The 17402-nt window shown below is 37.5% G+C and overlaps 1 protein-coding gene across 2 annotated transcripts in view; it reads left to right on the top strand.

The window, feature by feature from the left end:
* The window catches only part of ITPR2 (inositol 1,4,5-trisphosphate receptor type 2), a 2416542-nt gene that overhangs the window by 1495292 nt on the left and 903848 nt on the right, over positions 1–17402 (top strand). For both annotated transcript variants that reach the window (XM_044087657.1, XM_044087658.1), the window contains exon 36: positions 4478–4620. In XM_044087657.1, the coding sequence (XP_043943592.1) occupies positions 4478–4620 (143 nt within the window). The remainder of the gene's footprint in view (positions 1–4477; positions 4621–17402) is intronic.

Raw genomic sequence — 17402 nt, forward strand, 5'->3', positions numbered from 1 at the left:
AAACATTGCAGTTTCAGGGAGTATGTCTTATACCTTTATGAGCCTGAAAACACATATAAAAGTAGTATCCATGAAAGAGGAAAATTAACATACAATTGAGCCTTATAAGATAGAAGAACAACTCCTAATGTCTGTTATGGTAAGACCCTCATAAGATCCTCTACCTTTCTGCTTTAAAACTTTACCAAGGTGCAGGATTGGAATTTTTATCTAGGGTATTCTGCATAAAATGCTGACATGCAGAGGCCCAGTGTCAGCAGTAGTGAAGCCATTGTACTTTGAAGAATGTCATGTGGATAGGCTATCTTATCATTTTGGAGTTGCTTTACTAGTGGTATTCATGTAACAGTTAGTACTAGATTTATTTGTTGCAATACTCTGTGCTGAGGCTGCCATATTCTAATGTTGATCTTTGTAACAGTTGTAGAGTTCTGCAGTCAGGATGGATTGAGGCTCATCCTATTTTGATCTTTTTTCTCCTGTGTTTCATGAGATTAATTGTTGCAGCCAGGTTCGTCTTCCAAGTCCTTAGGATTGACTTACTGAGACCTTCATGAAGGAACCATAGGTACCTTACCTGGCGTGCATCACTTTTCTTTTTCTCAGGAGAGACTGACTACAGTTACCGAAGTCAGGCTCACGACCTCTGCTAGCCAGTCTTTCACCCTTCTGACTCTGTGGAGCTTTCTTCATTCGTGGATTTGGCTCAGTAAGACTGAGGCTTTTTATTAGGTCTTTGATTTATTGCGTTATTATTTATATATGAATTATTACCCAATAGCCCTTCTTTTTTATATTTCTGGCCATTTACTGCCATAGATCACTGCTTAATTATATTTGTGCTGAACCCATTGTTCACGTTTTTATACTTAAGTCGCTGTAGATTTTTCTGGCTCTGACACTCACAAAGGGTAAACCTTAAAGCTTGACAGCTGTTAAAGATAAACAGCTGTAATGCAGAAGATTGTTATTATATTTGGTTTTGCATTCTAGAAAATGTAGGGCCATTTTAGTTTCTTGGGTGGGATTGCAGGGAATAAATTATTAAAAGTAGCTGTGCACTGGTTCACACCTATAATAGACAGAAACATGTCACCTTTTGAACCCGGTAATATATTAGACATGCACACACACACACACACACACACACACACCCACCCACCCACAAGATGGAAACTGTGTTATGACATGGAAAGAAAGGACAGTGAAGAGATTTTTAAACTTTTTGGTTGCTATGTAGGAAACCATTATCTGCCCCTGGTGACTGTCCTTAATCTTAGGTATTGGGAGTGACTTCTGACTCCCCAGACCAAATCCAAACTTTTTTCCCATTGCTTGAGAGGAAGTCGAGACATCTCACATTAGCATCATAGTCATAATCACAGTCACAGAGCAGAAATATGTACTGTCCATTCCAAGACCCGCCTTGATGTGCAGTGTTGTAAGACCGTTAATGCCCTGAACATCTGTCTGCGCATGCCCTGATATTTGAAAGCTTAGGATGCATACCATTAGAGTCACCACTGGGGCTGTCATCCCATGCTTAAGAGTTTCCCCCCTTCTCTGTGGGATAGGTGAGTCAGTAAAATGCCACTACCTTTCCTATCCCCCAGGTGACTTCTCAGGTGTGCGGCTCACTAATCAAACCTGTCACCTGGGGTCAGAGTTAGGGCTCCATCCCCCTGCAGCACAGAGCCTCTCAGTAGATACCGCTAGTCAGGTATGTAGGGAAGAAACACTGTTAATGATCAAACTATGATATTCATTCCAATCTCTGATGTTTCTTGTTTACTTCTCAGTGATGAAGACAATCATAACATTCCATAATGTTATGTGAAATATTCACTTTGATTCTATACAGCATCTGTTCCACACTAAAACAATTTTCTTATTATATTTCATTGAGCAGCATTCAAAACAATCCACTCTAACAAATATGATATGGAAGCAAAGAAGACTACACTAAACATGAACCTCTGAAGCCATCTCGCCATTTGGTTTTCTGCCTTTACAGTTCATCTTTCTTTATGTTCTCACTGTTGGTGGCACATCTTTGAGGGAGTCCAGCGAATGCATCCAAAACATTATCTATGTGAATGATTATACCCATGTCTCAGTTTTGACAACGGTCAGTTACATTTGTTTATGTCAGTGTCATCCCACATCAATTCTTAATGAAAAATTTAACTTTTTTAATGTATATGTATGCTTTGTAAGGATTCAAGCATTTCATTTATGGTTCTTTCTTACATTTCCACCAAACTGTGTATGATTATTTCATTCAAACTCTCTTCTTCTGCTAAATTTTGCACCCATATTATTGTCTGCTGTCTTTGTAACTACTCACTCTGTTTTTTGTTGTAATATCCTTCTTACACAGTTTTGCATGGCAGTGTGATGAATTGACTCGATACTTTCAGTGCAACACATATTTCACTAATGTCACCTCTGTATGCAAGCAAGAATTATTTTGGCTACTCCTATAGCCTTTGTCTATTGGTTCTTTGTTTCTCTTTAGATAACTGAGTGACTTGGCCTGTGAACCATGTCTGGCCAGAACTCAAAGCCACAGGCAGAATACTAGGGTCTATGTTCAGCCATCGAATGGGCTAACCATTGAATGGTTGAATATCGAACAATAAGCAATGAAAGTTCACTCCGCGAACTTTCATTTCATCAACAGTGTAAGTAACTACTTGTCCAACACTTCCCCATCTCACACATGGAAGTGCTTCAAAATCCACCCCTTCCACCCCCCCAAGACTGCACTACAATGGAGTAAAGGGGTTTGAAACACTTCTGTATGTGAGATGGGGAAGTGCTGGACAAGTAGTTACTTCAACTGTCAATGAAATGAATGTTCCCAGTGTGAACTTTCGATGCTTATTGTGTAATGTTCAGCTGTTCAATGGTTAGGCCATTCGAAGGCTGAAAATAGATCCGAATACCATGTATAGAGGATAATGTCAAAAACTAATCTTGATTGCTGAGTAACTGCATTATTCAATTCAAAAGAGTACATAAATGATTTGCAGGAAAAACAGGTGAAGAGAAAATAAAAGGAACATAGAAGATGAGTCTACACAAGAGCTAAACTATACTAGATGCCATCAAGTCATTGTTAGCACCATTTTGAGGGAGAATGGCCTGATACATGAATCTGGCTAGCTGTGAAACAAGCAAGAGCTAGGACTGTTTAAACCTGTTAGGGACTTGAATATATGTATACTAAATTAGTTCACATTCAGAAAGACATGGATAGAGGAAACAACTTTGGTACAGTTGTAAAAGATTTTTGCACATGTAGAATGGTTATCAAAGGTGCACTTTCGTAATGTGGTAAAGGAATATTTACACTTAATATGTTCTTAAGCATGAAAATTGATAGGAGTGAATAAGCTTAAGAAACTACAGGGCAGTTAAGGCTTTTTCAGTGATCAGGAATTTGATATTTAAATGTGCTGTGGGTATGGATTTTCGTGAGATAAATTGGCATTTTATCCCATCAGTTGTGGGACTATCATAGTAAGGATCCTTCACCAAATATTAAGTTGCAGTATGGCCTTTTGATGATCAGCTTTGCAGGTAAGGGACAGCAGAGTCCTGTAAAAGGTGCAGCAGTCTGTATATTTTATAACTGACTAAATTTAACAAGGAGAAGGTAGCATTCCTAAGAGAGACAGTAATGCTTCTGTTGGCCAGAGAGTGCAGCTAATCTACACATTTTAATTTTGCTAATCTACACATTTTGTTTAACTTATAGTTTATTTGCATTGCTTTACTAGTCTGTTGAGTAGATTTGAATAGCGATTTTCAGTAATCTAACACCATTTGCTTTGTACCATCTGAGAGCCATTATGAAGGGTAAATAGGTTAGTATACACTGGAGTGAAGGGGTCTATTGACACATAGATGTATTAACATGATATCCTTTTTTTGGATTTGGTTTTATGCAAGCAGAAAAGACCTGTGTTTATCTTTTCAGTGAAGTCTGACAATATATGTTTCAGCATATTTCTCATAACTGCATGCATTGCCCAGCTAGGAATAGAACTACCTGAAAGAATCTTGCTTGGCACAAAATGAGTAACTCTTGGATCATACAGCTTACTCTCTAAGTCACTTTCTGCCCCAAAGTTAATTCATGACTCTTATTTGACATCCCAGCCAAAACAGGACTCTCATAATATCAAAACTTAGAAAATTTCTCTCTCTATGTCATTTTAAATATATTTTGAAAACATAGTGTTTTGCATTTTATAGTCTTTGCTTATTAAAAATCAGCCTCCTAATTAAAGCCATATTTTCAGCATGTATTGCCAATATCAGTAAAATGTGAGTTTGTATTATCTGTATAGGATGAAGAGTATTAGTTGATTAATTTGCAGTGGTAACTCTGACTGCAGGCATAGCAGTGAGTTAGGACAAGCACAGTAGCTTATTTTTATTTAAACATACTTGTGTTTTTCTTTTATAGGCAGTTGTCTCTTCCCTGGAACGTCAGTTCAGTCCCATGGTGCAGGCTGAATTTTCAGTGCTGGTTGATGTGCTGTACAGCCCACAACATCTATTTCCTGATGGAAGTGAAGCTAAAACACGCTGTACAGCTTTCCTGTCCAAGTAAGTTTCTTGATAAAATGCCATGTTTTTCACCAAGGTACCACTGTAACTGTATTCATTGTGTTGCACCATTCAGTGTCTTCTAATAGGTGCATGCTGAGAAAATATATTTATGTATTTATTGTATTTATTTTTACATTTGTTAACTGGGTTAGTCTGTCTAGGTTCTTAGAAGCCCTTTTTCAGCAGAGGCCCGAGGAAAAAAGCTCCCAAAAAAATAAGTTTAAGTAAACAAATAGTAAGAAAAAGATAAACACAGATCACATTTTAAGTATACATACTTCTGAAGTAATTGCATAACATGCAATAAAGGAATATATAGAATGGATAGAAATACAATACAATACATATATGGAAATTTTCACGTAGTATGGCAAGAAACTAAGCAGAAATATGGTAAGACTAAGATCAATATGTTGCTGAACCAAGGTACTAGGCATGAAGTAAGTAAATATACAGATAAGTTGTGTGAACTTTGGAAGTTATTAAATTAAAGAACAGTAATAAGGGATTATGGGAATTGAGTATAACATGAGCTAACTAGTATGGAATATGACGGGAAAAAATGTGTAGGTAGTAATAAGAGAGAGAGAGAGCTAGAAGTGATAGCTAAGTTAGGTTATCCCTGAATGTTTCTTGGGTAGTAGTTTAGAGCATGAACATATCCAGTTTGATAGGAAAAAAGATTTAAGATGTTTCTTGAAGGCATTTTTGTCTTTAAGTAGTCTAAGGGTCTAAGGGCTAAAGGGAGTGTGTTCCAGTTTTTTGCAACTGAGTGACAGAGTATTTTCCCAAAGGTTTTGTTTGGCTTATGAACTTCAAGAAAGTATTGATTAGTACTTCTTAGTGGGCGTTGAGGAGTAAAAAGTGTCAGAGAATTTGCAAGGGATGGGCAGGATTTAGGATTGTTTAGTATATTGTGGGCTGTAAGGAGTTGGGATTGAGGCAGTAAGTTGGAAAGTTCATACCATTTGTAAATTACAACAGATTATCTTTTGTGCATTGATGTTCTAAATTATATATTTTTTCATTTGTATTAACTAAAATGTGGTTTATTTTCTGTTTGGCATGACAGTTGTCTTTGCCAGTGTTACTTAATTTTAAAGTCATAGCTATTTCAAGGTCACTGAGTCGTATGGCCATTCTCACCATGACAGTACCCTCCCTCAGGCCACACCTCCTTGCTGCAGGAGGACCATACCAGTAAATCCTGGAGTAAAGCCTTCCCTCCCTCAGGCCACACCTCCTTTCTCCAGGAGGACCGTACCAGTAGATCCTGAGTAAATTTGTGGGTACCCATCTAGTTATCCAGTTTAAAGGAAGATGAGGTGCACCATGCAGGAGAAGTTTATTCCAGAGGCTTAAAAAATGCTGAGATATAAATTTGTCCCTCTACCATGTTTTATATTTTAGTGAATATTTAGGTCCTTGGTTCTAGTTCTAATGGAGATTTTGGTGGAGATAAATCACACGTAAATCATTTACTGCTAATTGATAACCCACTAAGTAAAAATTCCTCCTTTCAGAAGAGATGTAGGAGTATTGTCAGGTTAAGTAACATGCTCAGTCACAAAATGTGCAAATAGAAACTGAGGAAGGTATGCCCAGACTACAGGATGAAGCTTGTTAGGTTTATAGCCTTAATTCTCTTTGATAAACTACCAGTTACTACTGCAATTCTAATACATTCACTTGAATCTGTTGTACTTTTGAACCATCCCAAGTTTGTAGTCATCTGTGATAAGAGTTTATTGTGACTCCATAGTAAGTCTGAGATCCAGTCTAATTGGACATAGCATGGTGTGCGAAGGTCATGTATAGTACATGATTGTTGTGAGTGGTATCAGTCTTGCTGACTATGCCTTATTGTGCACAAAGACAGGGATGTTAGATGCATCTGGAAGATATGTATGACTGGAGAAATGATTAGATTCTTCTCATCCCCTTTTGGTTATTGTGACAGGAGGCTGAAGTAACATTTTAGTCAAAACAGGAACATGGCATAGACTGGCAGTGAATGTGAACAGAGTTCAAGTGCACCAACAAGCAGCTGATTGTATTTAGAGGGATGTTGCCAGTTATTGTCAAATGAGTATACCAGTCTCAGAAATTGTGCATTAGCAGCTAAAGGAAATAATGATGTAGTGCAGTGATTGCACTCTGATATCTGGAAAAAGAAAAATCAGTTAAGTGCTTATATAGTGTCCACACCTTGCAAAAAAATTCTTTTAATATTTGCTGACGGTGGTTTCGGTGAACTTCTTTTGATTTTTTTTGTATTCGACAAAAACTACCTTCAGTGACATGATGTGTATCCATCAACGAGGCCTATTTGCTGATGAAGGGTTTTGAGGGAAGGGTATAGGATGCACTGCATTATAAGTAAAGGATACAGATTAACAGTAACGATAGGATGCACTGCATTATAAGTAAAGAATAGAGATTTACAGTAACACACTGCATTATAAATAAAGGATATAGATTAACCATAATGAAAAGAGGTCATAGCAATTGAATATAAAGTGGCATAAAATGATTTTAAATGGAGAGCAGAAAAATGTTATAGATTTTGCAGTGGGGTGATTGTAAAAAGATGTGTCCAGTTGAATTATGCAGCCATCTTTTAAGTCTGTCAAGAAAGTGGAGAGAGAGTAATGTTATAACTGTTGAGCAATTTTCTTCCACATGAATGCAGTGAAATGGCCAGTAAAAGCCCTGAAATGTACAGTGATTGCAGTAGAATCGCACTGACAGCAGTAGAACGCCAATGACACGAATGCTGCTGCTAATGTCAGGAGAACTGGAAATGCTTGTAATATAAGTGAAAAACTGGAAATGTAAAATGTTTGTTTTAATAACATTGATAAAGGACTTGTTTAATAAAAAAGATGTAGCAACCTCTGTGTTTATATATATTCACTCCCATTCAGTTTTAGATTTTAGAAGCTTGCAGTTTCAAAGATTGCAGTTGTGGTCTTTAGAACTGCAGTAGGTACTCTGGTATTGGGCTTCCCTACAATTCTTATCCCCAGCTCCATGAACATCCATTCACATAGCCCCAAATCCCTGATGCTGAACTTGAGAAGTACAGTTTTCAATGGAAAATCACTGCTGTAGCAGTTAAAGTATTCGCAGCCAGTGATTCCGTCATTTTGGGAGATTTCTTCCTCCTTGTTTGTGCATCTTCTGGAAGGAGGGTTAAGAATTAGTGAAGGCTTCTCCCTGCCAAAAACACTTCCTTTGAGTTTCTTTAGTTGGTTGGATTCCCGAGCAGTTTTGTGAATTAAACCTCGCAGATTTGTAGCTGCAGCCCATCGTTGCCTATGAATTTATACTCTATGTGAAAGTGAGGTTGGTAGCAGGAGATCACTGTCTAAACATGATGCAAGGCACCAAGCATATGCTTGCTCCTCACATTTAAAAACATACGCACATCTCCAGCCATTTCTTTGTAGATGCATCAGGGGTTTACCTATGAGTCCATTCCTGTTCATACTGGTGAAGGACTGCCTCACCACTCAGTTCTCTGGGTCAGATCAACAAAGCACTACAAGCATACTCTGAAGAAGAACTTCAGTAAATGATAGAGGGAGGGAATGAAAAACTATAGGCACTTCGGATAAAACAAAGTGCAGACAAGAGAGCAGTCATGGCACCAAATGTGGAAAATTAGAAGAAGCTGAAAGGTGAGGTAGAAGGTAAAATAGTGGAACAAGTTAACAGTTTTGAATATCTGGAATGTGGTACTGAGGATAAGGGAAATCTGAATGAGAAGGCCAATGCTAGAATCAGAGGTGATACAGCCAAATGGCATAAAGTATGAAAAGAAAAAACACCAAATTTCACGAATGTTAATAAAACACTTTAAAACAAAACGTGAAAAGAAGACTAAAAATGACTGTCCACACAAGTGCTTTCTTTCATTTTAATATAAACGGACTTCCTCAGAACTCTGAGGAAGTTTGTTTATGTTAAAACGAATGAAAGTGCTCAGCTAAAGCACTTGTGTACAGTCATTTTTTAGTCTTCATTTCAAATGGCATAAAGTGCCATGAGAAATGAAGGAAGACAAACTAATGCCAAAGAAGCTTAAAATTAAGGAGTACAAACAGTGGTGGAACCAGTGCTGCTGTATGACAAAGAAACCTGGGTAGTGAAGGCAGAGCAGCTGTGCAAGTTAGAGCTGGTGAAATGCCTGAAACAAATAGTATGATGAACATTGTGAGACAGATGAAGGATTGAAGTAATTGAAATGGAAGCCAAAGCAGCCCTAGTTGTACAGAAAGGACAAGGAAAACAGACTATAGTAGTTGGTTATATGTACATGAAAGCAGAAGATGATTTGGTAAAACAGATTTGCGAGAGACAGGAAGAAGCTAAGAAGAGATAAAGGTATCTACCCAAGGGATGGATGTGACAGTCTGGTATAGTCATAATAGAAGATATGATAATTGCACAGAGTTGACAGATTTGACAGCAATTGATGCAGCACCCTGATCTCATGTAAGGTGGGCAAAATGGAGGTAATGCTGATGATATAATATACGATGTCTGATAAAGAGCTATGTACCAGCTCATTGAGTATTACACTTGTTGGTTGAACATATTATTTCTGAGAGTTTTAATCAAATCCCCAAAACAGTATTTTTGAGGGCTATGCTCCCACACTTCAACTACTATGACCATCACCATTAATAGAGAATGGACTGAAACACGAGGAATGTTTCTATATACATGCGAATATGTTTGTACACACACACATATATCCACCTGCATATGCACTCTCTTAAAATATCTCCGAATATCAATACTGAACTGAGCATCGAAGTGCTCCAGATTATGCGGAGCACTCCACATTTATCGAGCAAAGCCATGGTTCCGCTATTCTGCATTGAACAGCTGTGGCTCTGCTACACACATTCTGATTGGTTTGTGTACTGCAATTACTACCAATCGGCATCGAAGTATACAAACCAATGCATATCTCCCTGCTGCCCTCCCACATTACACAGCGTTGGCTCTGCTCTACAATTTTTTGATTGGCTCGTACACCGCATTTACAGCCAGTCATGAACGTGGTATACGAGCCAAATCAAGTAATGAGTCTCAGGAGGATGGGAGTCAATGATGCTGGCCACAGATCTTCGTGAGCAAAGTAGCTCTAGCTGTCTTCACGGGAGTGTGAGATATTTATTTACATCTTTCTGCTTTCATCTCACTAAGCATAAGATGAAAGCAGAAAGATGTAAATAAATACAAGATATCATTATTTTTTTTACAATAAACACATTATAACTTTTTGTGGAAGTCACGGTAGTGTCAAACTGACAGGTAATGAAACGGCAAGTGTACTTGTGGCTTAGGTAACTTAAGCAGCACCTTAGCTCTTTCATGTCCTAGTTTCATAGCGTACAATATATAAGTGGAGTTGCAGGATTTCAGTATAATGGCTTTTTTTTTAATACAGCGTGCATCTTCGGTCAGTTGTTTTTAAGGTCTAGGGAAGTAGAAGTCTTAGTAAAGATACTGCAGGAGCGAGGTTCAGGCGTTATTATCGATAATAGAATAGAAATAATACTGTGACATTGGATGGGAAGATATGTTCATTTTCAGTAAATAAAGACACTATCAAGGGGGTAGCTGCGCATACTCACTGTACTGAGTTTTTCTAGACATCTCTCAGGAACTTTATGACAGTGATGCAAAATGTTTAGAAATGTCTAAACTAGTGTTTATTGTATAAAGCTTTACAAAACCTGCTTATGTTATATAAGAATGCACCAAGATAATGGCGTGCCCCTTTCTGAGTGTATACGGCCATCACTGTCTAGGTTGAGTATATTTTTTAAATGATGTGTGGGTGGTGGGGGTAACAGCATGAGGTATGGATACAAAATATAAACTTCTGGCTACATCTCTGGACTCCATACTCTTATATTTAAAAATGTCCATGTGCATACTGTGACCAATAAAAACAGTTTGGAAGCGAATAAATGAATTACCAGATGTGTACAAAGGGCAGAGCTTGAAAGAGTGTTAATCAGGTCACTTGGCAGACAAATGTAAGCAGTTCTTCTGAGTTTTCAAACCCATATCAACATCACTGGATGAAAGAATCCTGAGGGTCTCAGTCCTTGGAAAACCTGCCCAGCTGAACCTCATTTTATTCATCTGCCCCTCCATTAGGGCTATTTTCACAACAGAAGTCGCCGAAGTCTGCTTGGCATAACAGAAAAGACAGTTTGAATCTATGCCCCTTTCTCTTAGAGCCTTTTAAATTGTAGCCTTCCGAGTTGGCCCTTCTACTAATCAGTATATCTGTGATAACATAGCCTTTCTTCCATATACCAATAATATGACTATAATGCACCCTTTGGTATGTACCTGGCAAGGCATATGACTCCAGTCAAGAGACCGCAGAGTTTCCTTCCCAAAAACAAAATAAGAACATGTTCTCTCTCAGTTAACAGGACAACCTTAAGGCCCTCTCACTGTTTTCTATTGCATATTGACTACTGAGAGCAGATCTTTGCCTTGCTTATAGATTCTCAAAGGATCTTGTCCTATGTAACCTTTACACATCCAAAAAACGTAATACCACCCGAAACACCAGCTCAAGAGACCTAGACTTCCACCGAAACTTAAATAGGGCCTGTTGGTGAGATAGATATCTTTCACAGAGAATACTTCTCTTATGGAATAAACTGCCCCTAGAGGTTAAACAGAGGAGCTCAATGACCTTTTTAAGCATGGCTTGGACAACTGGATGGTAATCATAAGTACATATCAAGTCTGCCGCTTTATTCCTTATGGAAAGGGTGGCAGAGTCTGGCATTAATTCATGTCTTGGTAAATGGGTGGGATAGTTGGCTAGGCTGAAAATGGTCAACCAAATCAACAATCTAGTATGAAACTATGGACCTATGAATCAATTGCTGGGGAAGGCAAACATCCATAAAAACGGGATATTCCTTCCCAGACCCTAGTGAGATCACTGTTGTGGGCCAGAAAGGCCCTAAAGTCTCTAAACTATCTACCAACCCTTTAACAAAGAGGGGTCGGTGGGGGTTCCTTTCTGACTATATAGAAATTGAGACTCTGATCTAGCTGCTCGTAACCTTATAAAGATCCTTTCTTTAACTTTCCCAGCTACCCTGTTCATCCCATGCCTACTTGCCTAATTCATATCCTGTCTCCTCACTTATCTGACCTTCTTGATTCCTTCTCCACCTACTACCAACTACTGCTGACCTTGTCATCCCTCCCACAGTCAAATTCTGTTGAGTCATCAGTGCTTCAGCTATTGCATTAGAATGGAAATAGACTCAATAGGGTGCCCTGTAAGGGGAAGAGTTGTATAGACCAGCTGCTTTAGCATCTACTGTGGTGCGTAGTAGGAGAACCCGGATCACAGACAGAGCGCAGTGGCAGTGCTAGCTACTTGACATGTAAAATATGGCTGTAAGTGATTGGATCATGTTGACTGTCACCCAATGGGCATGGGTATGTGCCAGTGATAAGTGGAGTGGGGACCCAGCCTACTCCGACTTATTGGACTCATGCTAACAGTGCATAGGCTGTATGTGCCCTTATTGCCCAGTGTATGCTGGCCATAAACCCCAGTGGTGTGTGTCCAGTTACCCAGCAAGATGGGAACTGGGAATTTGAGCTAGGCTGGAATAGCAGATTATAAAATAAAGGTTTTGGATCTGGGAAGTGTCTTATTGAATTTTACAGATGTTCTATCATGCTCCATGGCAATGGCAGTTCCGTGCAGTGCGAAAATAGGGTGTTCCACATTTTGACCATTTGTCACACATTGTTAGGATCTGTGTGCCACATTGGGCTCTTAAGAGGTTTAGACCTATGATACTGAAACTGGAGTCTTAAAAAGACATATATGAAACAATAAAGTGTATCTATGCAGAAGTTTTACATTGTGTAAGGAGAAACATAGAAAATTCAGCAATAATTGAAACACTTATTTCTACTGTAAGAAGATAGCACTTTTTGTCCTATTATTTCATTACAAAATAGTAACTTCTGAATGAGTGGAAAAGCTTTTAGGACTCCCAGAAAATAGTAGGTCTGCTGTTAATAACCCAAAAACTTTGCTTTGCTTTTATTTATAAGTTTCTAGCACTGATATTTATCATTTATTTTATTTTATTTGAAAAAACTTATCACCAACTACCAAAAAGAAGCAATCTTAAAATAAAATACCAGACCAACGATTTATTCATTTTTTTACAGCATCTGTTGCACTTTTTTGGAGTAAATGTAATTGTGAACAGTACAGTTGCTTGAAATCCATGCCCCTTGCTATATTGGGAGTCTGCCCTCCCTCCAAGCATAAACTGAACAGTCAAATCTGTGAGCACAAGAGCTCCATAACAGCTGTCTTATGCATAGTCATATCAGAATGATCTTCACCTTAGCACACACTTACCTACAGCGAAGGGCATTCTCAAAAACTTAAAAAAAAATTGCTCCTTGTTCAGTCCCATCTGCTTCTTCTTCATGGCTCTGGCAATAGGGAAGTAGACCTTCTTTCTTAGCTGTTTTTCATCATTTATTTTTCCCCATGCATTAGTTTGAGCTATCATTGCTATGTCTTCATTTTTAGAGTTTTTTCCTCATATCATTTAAACAGTGTTACAAAGATTTAAATAGATACTGCAGTATGTTCTTTGTTTTTTTTTTTTTTTCAAAAATGCAATTTACAATGAAAAATGGATCCACAAGATGAACAATTAGCCTGTCTGTACTGCTTGGTGCCTAATCACCTGGATAATGCATCTGATACAGAACATTTAATAAAATCACCTTTTTCCAAAGGACATATATACTAAGGGAGCACCACACAGGAAGGGAGATGTAAAAATATATATTGTTTATCACTGCCTCTGTGGAAATTCAGCATGGAAAAGAAAATACATTCCATACTGTCCTATTGCTCACAGATCTTTTTGAGGTATGATCATCTCTCTTTCTCTTACTTTTTTGAAATATGTGGTCCCATTCTTCTTGTGAATTTTTGAGTTCTCTAATATACAGTATCATTTGAAAGACAAGGTCATATATGGTGGCATATGTCAGTCCAAGTGGTTTTGGTGAAGAATAATGCCTTGCCAAAGTATGTCTGTCATTTTTAATTTTTACAGTCAAAGTCTTAATTGCCTTGACTTTGTTATGACACAATTCATCCAATAGCTTTAGCCGTCCCACTTAAGAGTTGTATATCTTAGCTTTTCTGTCTGTTCAGACTTACTTAAATGCTTTAGCAGAAAGTTTTTTCAAGACTTAACTGATGACGTTAAAGTAATGTTAGTTAAACTGATCTTTTTGGTTGGCTTGTACCATATAATAAAGCTTTATGGCATCATTCCTTCTCCTACCCTTATATCAGTTAATGTGTTCTTGTGCATTCTGCTTACTTATTTTCTCTGTCATTTCTGATATTTTGTCTGCCTACACATTATTATGTCAGTTAATGTCTCCTTCTGCAGTGTCTTTCTCTACGTAGCAGAAACACTGCTTGCTCTTTCTCATTTCAAATTATTTGCACTAAATCTGTTTTCCTCAATATATTTGCCTGTAGTTAACTTCAGAATCTCTGATATTGGGTTTGACTAGCAGCTTAGACACTGGATAAGCTTGGTAAGTGTTATGGCTGGGAGAGAGGAAAGTGATAAGGTAATATTTTCTCACCTTTCTCAGGGAGAAGAATATGGGCACCTGTGACAATGTGTATACGCTTTACATTGCATTTCTCAGTGGAGATAAGGGATCACAAACAGGAGCTTGTTACAAGGATGCAAGGACTTAGAGTGTTATGCCACTTGTAGAAATGGGTGACACCCTTGTGTCAGCCCACTGAATGTCCTCATTGGATATTTCTGGGCATGCATGAAGGGGAAATATAGGGCCTTAAGAAAAGAAACTCTGATTCTCCCATTTTTTTGCCAAAACACTTACTTGAGACAGTAGCATTAAGGTAATCAAGATAGAACAATAAAAAGGGAGACCATAGGTTTAAAAAAAAAATATATATATATATATATATATATATATATATATATATACATTTATATATGTATATATATTTATATATATATATATATATATATATATATATATATATATATATATACACATATTTATATATGTATATATATTTATATATATATATATATATATATATATATATATAGGTACAGACAAAGAGGTTTGTGTGGTGTGTGTTTGTGCATGTATTTCATAGAAATTACTCTTAACCCTATAAAGTGCCAACTACTTTTTTGCATTCATCCCTTAATGTGTCTTAATACATTTCAGTAAACAATGTTGCAGCACAGTTATACCTGATATAAATATGTACCCCTGATGCGCGCACACACACAGTGTAACAGATAATTAAAAAATGGCTATTTTCAAAGTAACATTTTCTTGGTAAGTGATTTAAATTATTCATTATCTTTATCCATCTAAAATTTTCTTGATGAGTTACTTCTGGTTTCCGTGTTTCAGTATAATTTATTTTTTTTACTTCAATTTATGTACGTACTTATGTTGACTAGCTTAGTCACATTAGGTTGGTGCCTAAATTTATATTCCCTTGCCCAAAACTCCTCATCAAATACTGAGTATGGTTTGGCTAACAGAGTGTATTCTTTTAACCAGAATCAACATTATCTGCTTTTGACCTAAACATTCGAATAACAAAGAAATTGCCATCAACAGTACAACTGCTTTAATGTCTTTCCTGTTGTTACCCCTAAAATCCTAAACTACTCTGTCACTGAAGCATCTTACACCTCCATTTTTCTGACATCTGTGTCTAAGAATGGTTATTAGTTGAAAGAAAAAGTGCTTTTAATGGCACTTTTTTTCCAAAGTTGCCCTTTTGGTTGAAAAGAATATGTCTCCACCCTTACAATAGCATGTCTTTGAAAAGTGGTTGCATTGTCTTTAATGTGATATAGTCCCATTTCCAAACTTTTTTTTCACCCATCCAGCCTTTTGGCTTGTGGTCTCGGTTGACTATGACTGTTCCACAGCAACACTTCTAGTTCTGTACTTAATCTGTTTTCCCATAATCTCCCAACCTTCCCTCTCAACACTGAATAAAGCATTCTTCCATCTTCATTCACCATCAGCATTCTCCGGCGAGGTTTTACCCTACCTAGTCAGAGTACAAAGACCTTGTCTTTGTATCCCTAAGCATTCTATCTCATTGATTGTTTTTGGTGGAAACTCATCTTTGGAGGTGGAAACTCATCTTTGGCGGAATAACTGCGTTCCATTGGATTACCTGATCAGTTGAGCCTGTGATGCCCCACCACTAAAACATCTAAGCTGTACTTCACTATTTTCTTGTCTGAATCTAAGAGAAATTACTGTACCCTTGTTAACTTACTTACAGAACAAGGCAAGACAGATGTGGTGAGTGGAGTTTCCAGCTGCTGATGTCAGGTCAGAGACAAAATACAGAATGTCCAGTCTCTCTTTTCTTAAAATTAATATCTCAAATATTGCTGTTGAGATGCTTGCAGCATGACATCACTTCTTGTCATCTGAATATCCCAGGTAAAAACCATTGATTTTAGCATCTGCCTGCGAAAACACACACACCTTAGATATTTTGGAAAATGGTGGAAGTCATAAAATAATTTACATTCCTCCACATTTAAAGACAATGCAAAAAACTTCTAGTTCTAGACATTATATCTCCTGTTGCACTGAAACTGAAAGATAATATCTCTCTTATTATGTGGTTATAAAATAATTTAATTCAACTATTTTTTCTGACGTTTTGCAAGTTAACCTTCTATGTGCCAGTTCCCACTGTTAAAACATATATTTACACAGTTACAATAGTTTATATACATTTCTCTTCTTTTTCAGTAAGGTACACTGTAGATACATCTTTAAGCTAAGTGCTCTACAACATATCTGTTCAGCACATGTCTGTACAAACCATCTTATATGACATACAGTTCTAATACATTTGTAACACAAGCATATGAATCATGTTGAGATTCACAAATGACACATAACCATTTGCAAAATTCCAGACAGATGTGCTGGCAGTATCTCCCTCTGTCACACATTATTATAAATCATATTAATATTCACAAATGACATATAATTATTCACAAAATTCCAGATAGCTAGGCTGGCAATATTTCCTTTTGTGACACAGCCCGATCACTTTGACATCGTTAAGCTTAGGATCACGCCACTGCCATACCCTACCCCCAATTCCCACCCACCCGCATATCATCTACACTTATCCTTGGCTAATCTCCACCTACCACAATACCACCAACCACTAATAAAGTTACAGTCTATACTTTTGGCTCTCCTTTACACCCACTAACCACTTTTTTCTTTCTATGAGATGGATTGCATGTACATTGAAACTCAATAACCCCTTCCACTTCACCCAACCCACAAGCAGTCAAACCCCTTTCAGACTTCTGTCTGTATCCATATAGTTTACCATTCGCTGAGCAAACTCTCTCATAATAAGCAGCATGCTATTCAAAGTAGTACAGTTCACTTTTGTATACCTTCTAGCACACACAAGCAACTACCATACACCTCTCAACACCAGCCTTATAACCAGTGCTAGGTCCATTAATCTCAGTGGGAGCTACACCCATATTTTGTTCCATATAGCACACAATGTGTGCAACCTATTTCACATCCATCTTTTCAAACAAAAATATGTAAAACTAACTAAGCCAACCCACAAACTATTCACAAAAAATAAATTT

The sequence above is a fragment of the Protopterus annectens genome, chromosome 11.part0 (assembly GCF_019279795.1).
Source record: "Protopterus annectens isolate FY-2018-M chromosome 11.part0, PAN1.0, whole genome shotgun sequence".
NCBI classification, from domain to species: Eukaryota; Metazoa; Chordata; order Ceratodontiformes; family Protopteridae; genus Protopterus; species Protopterus annectens.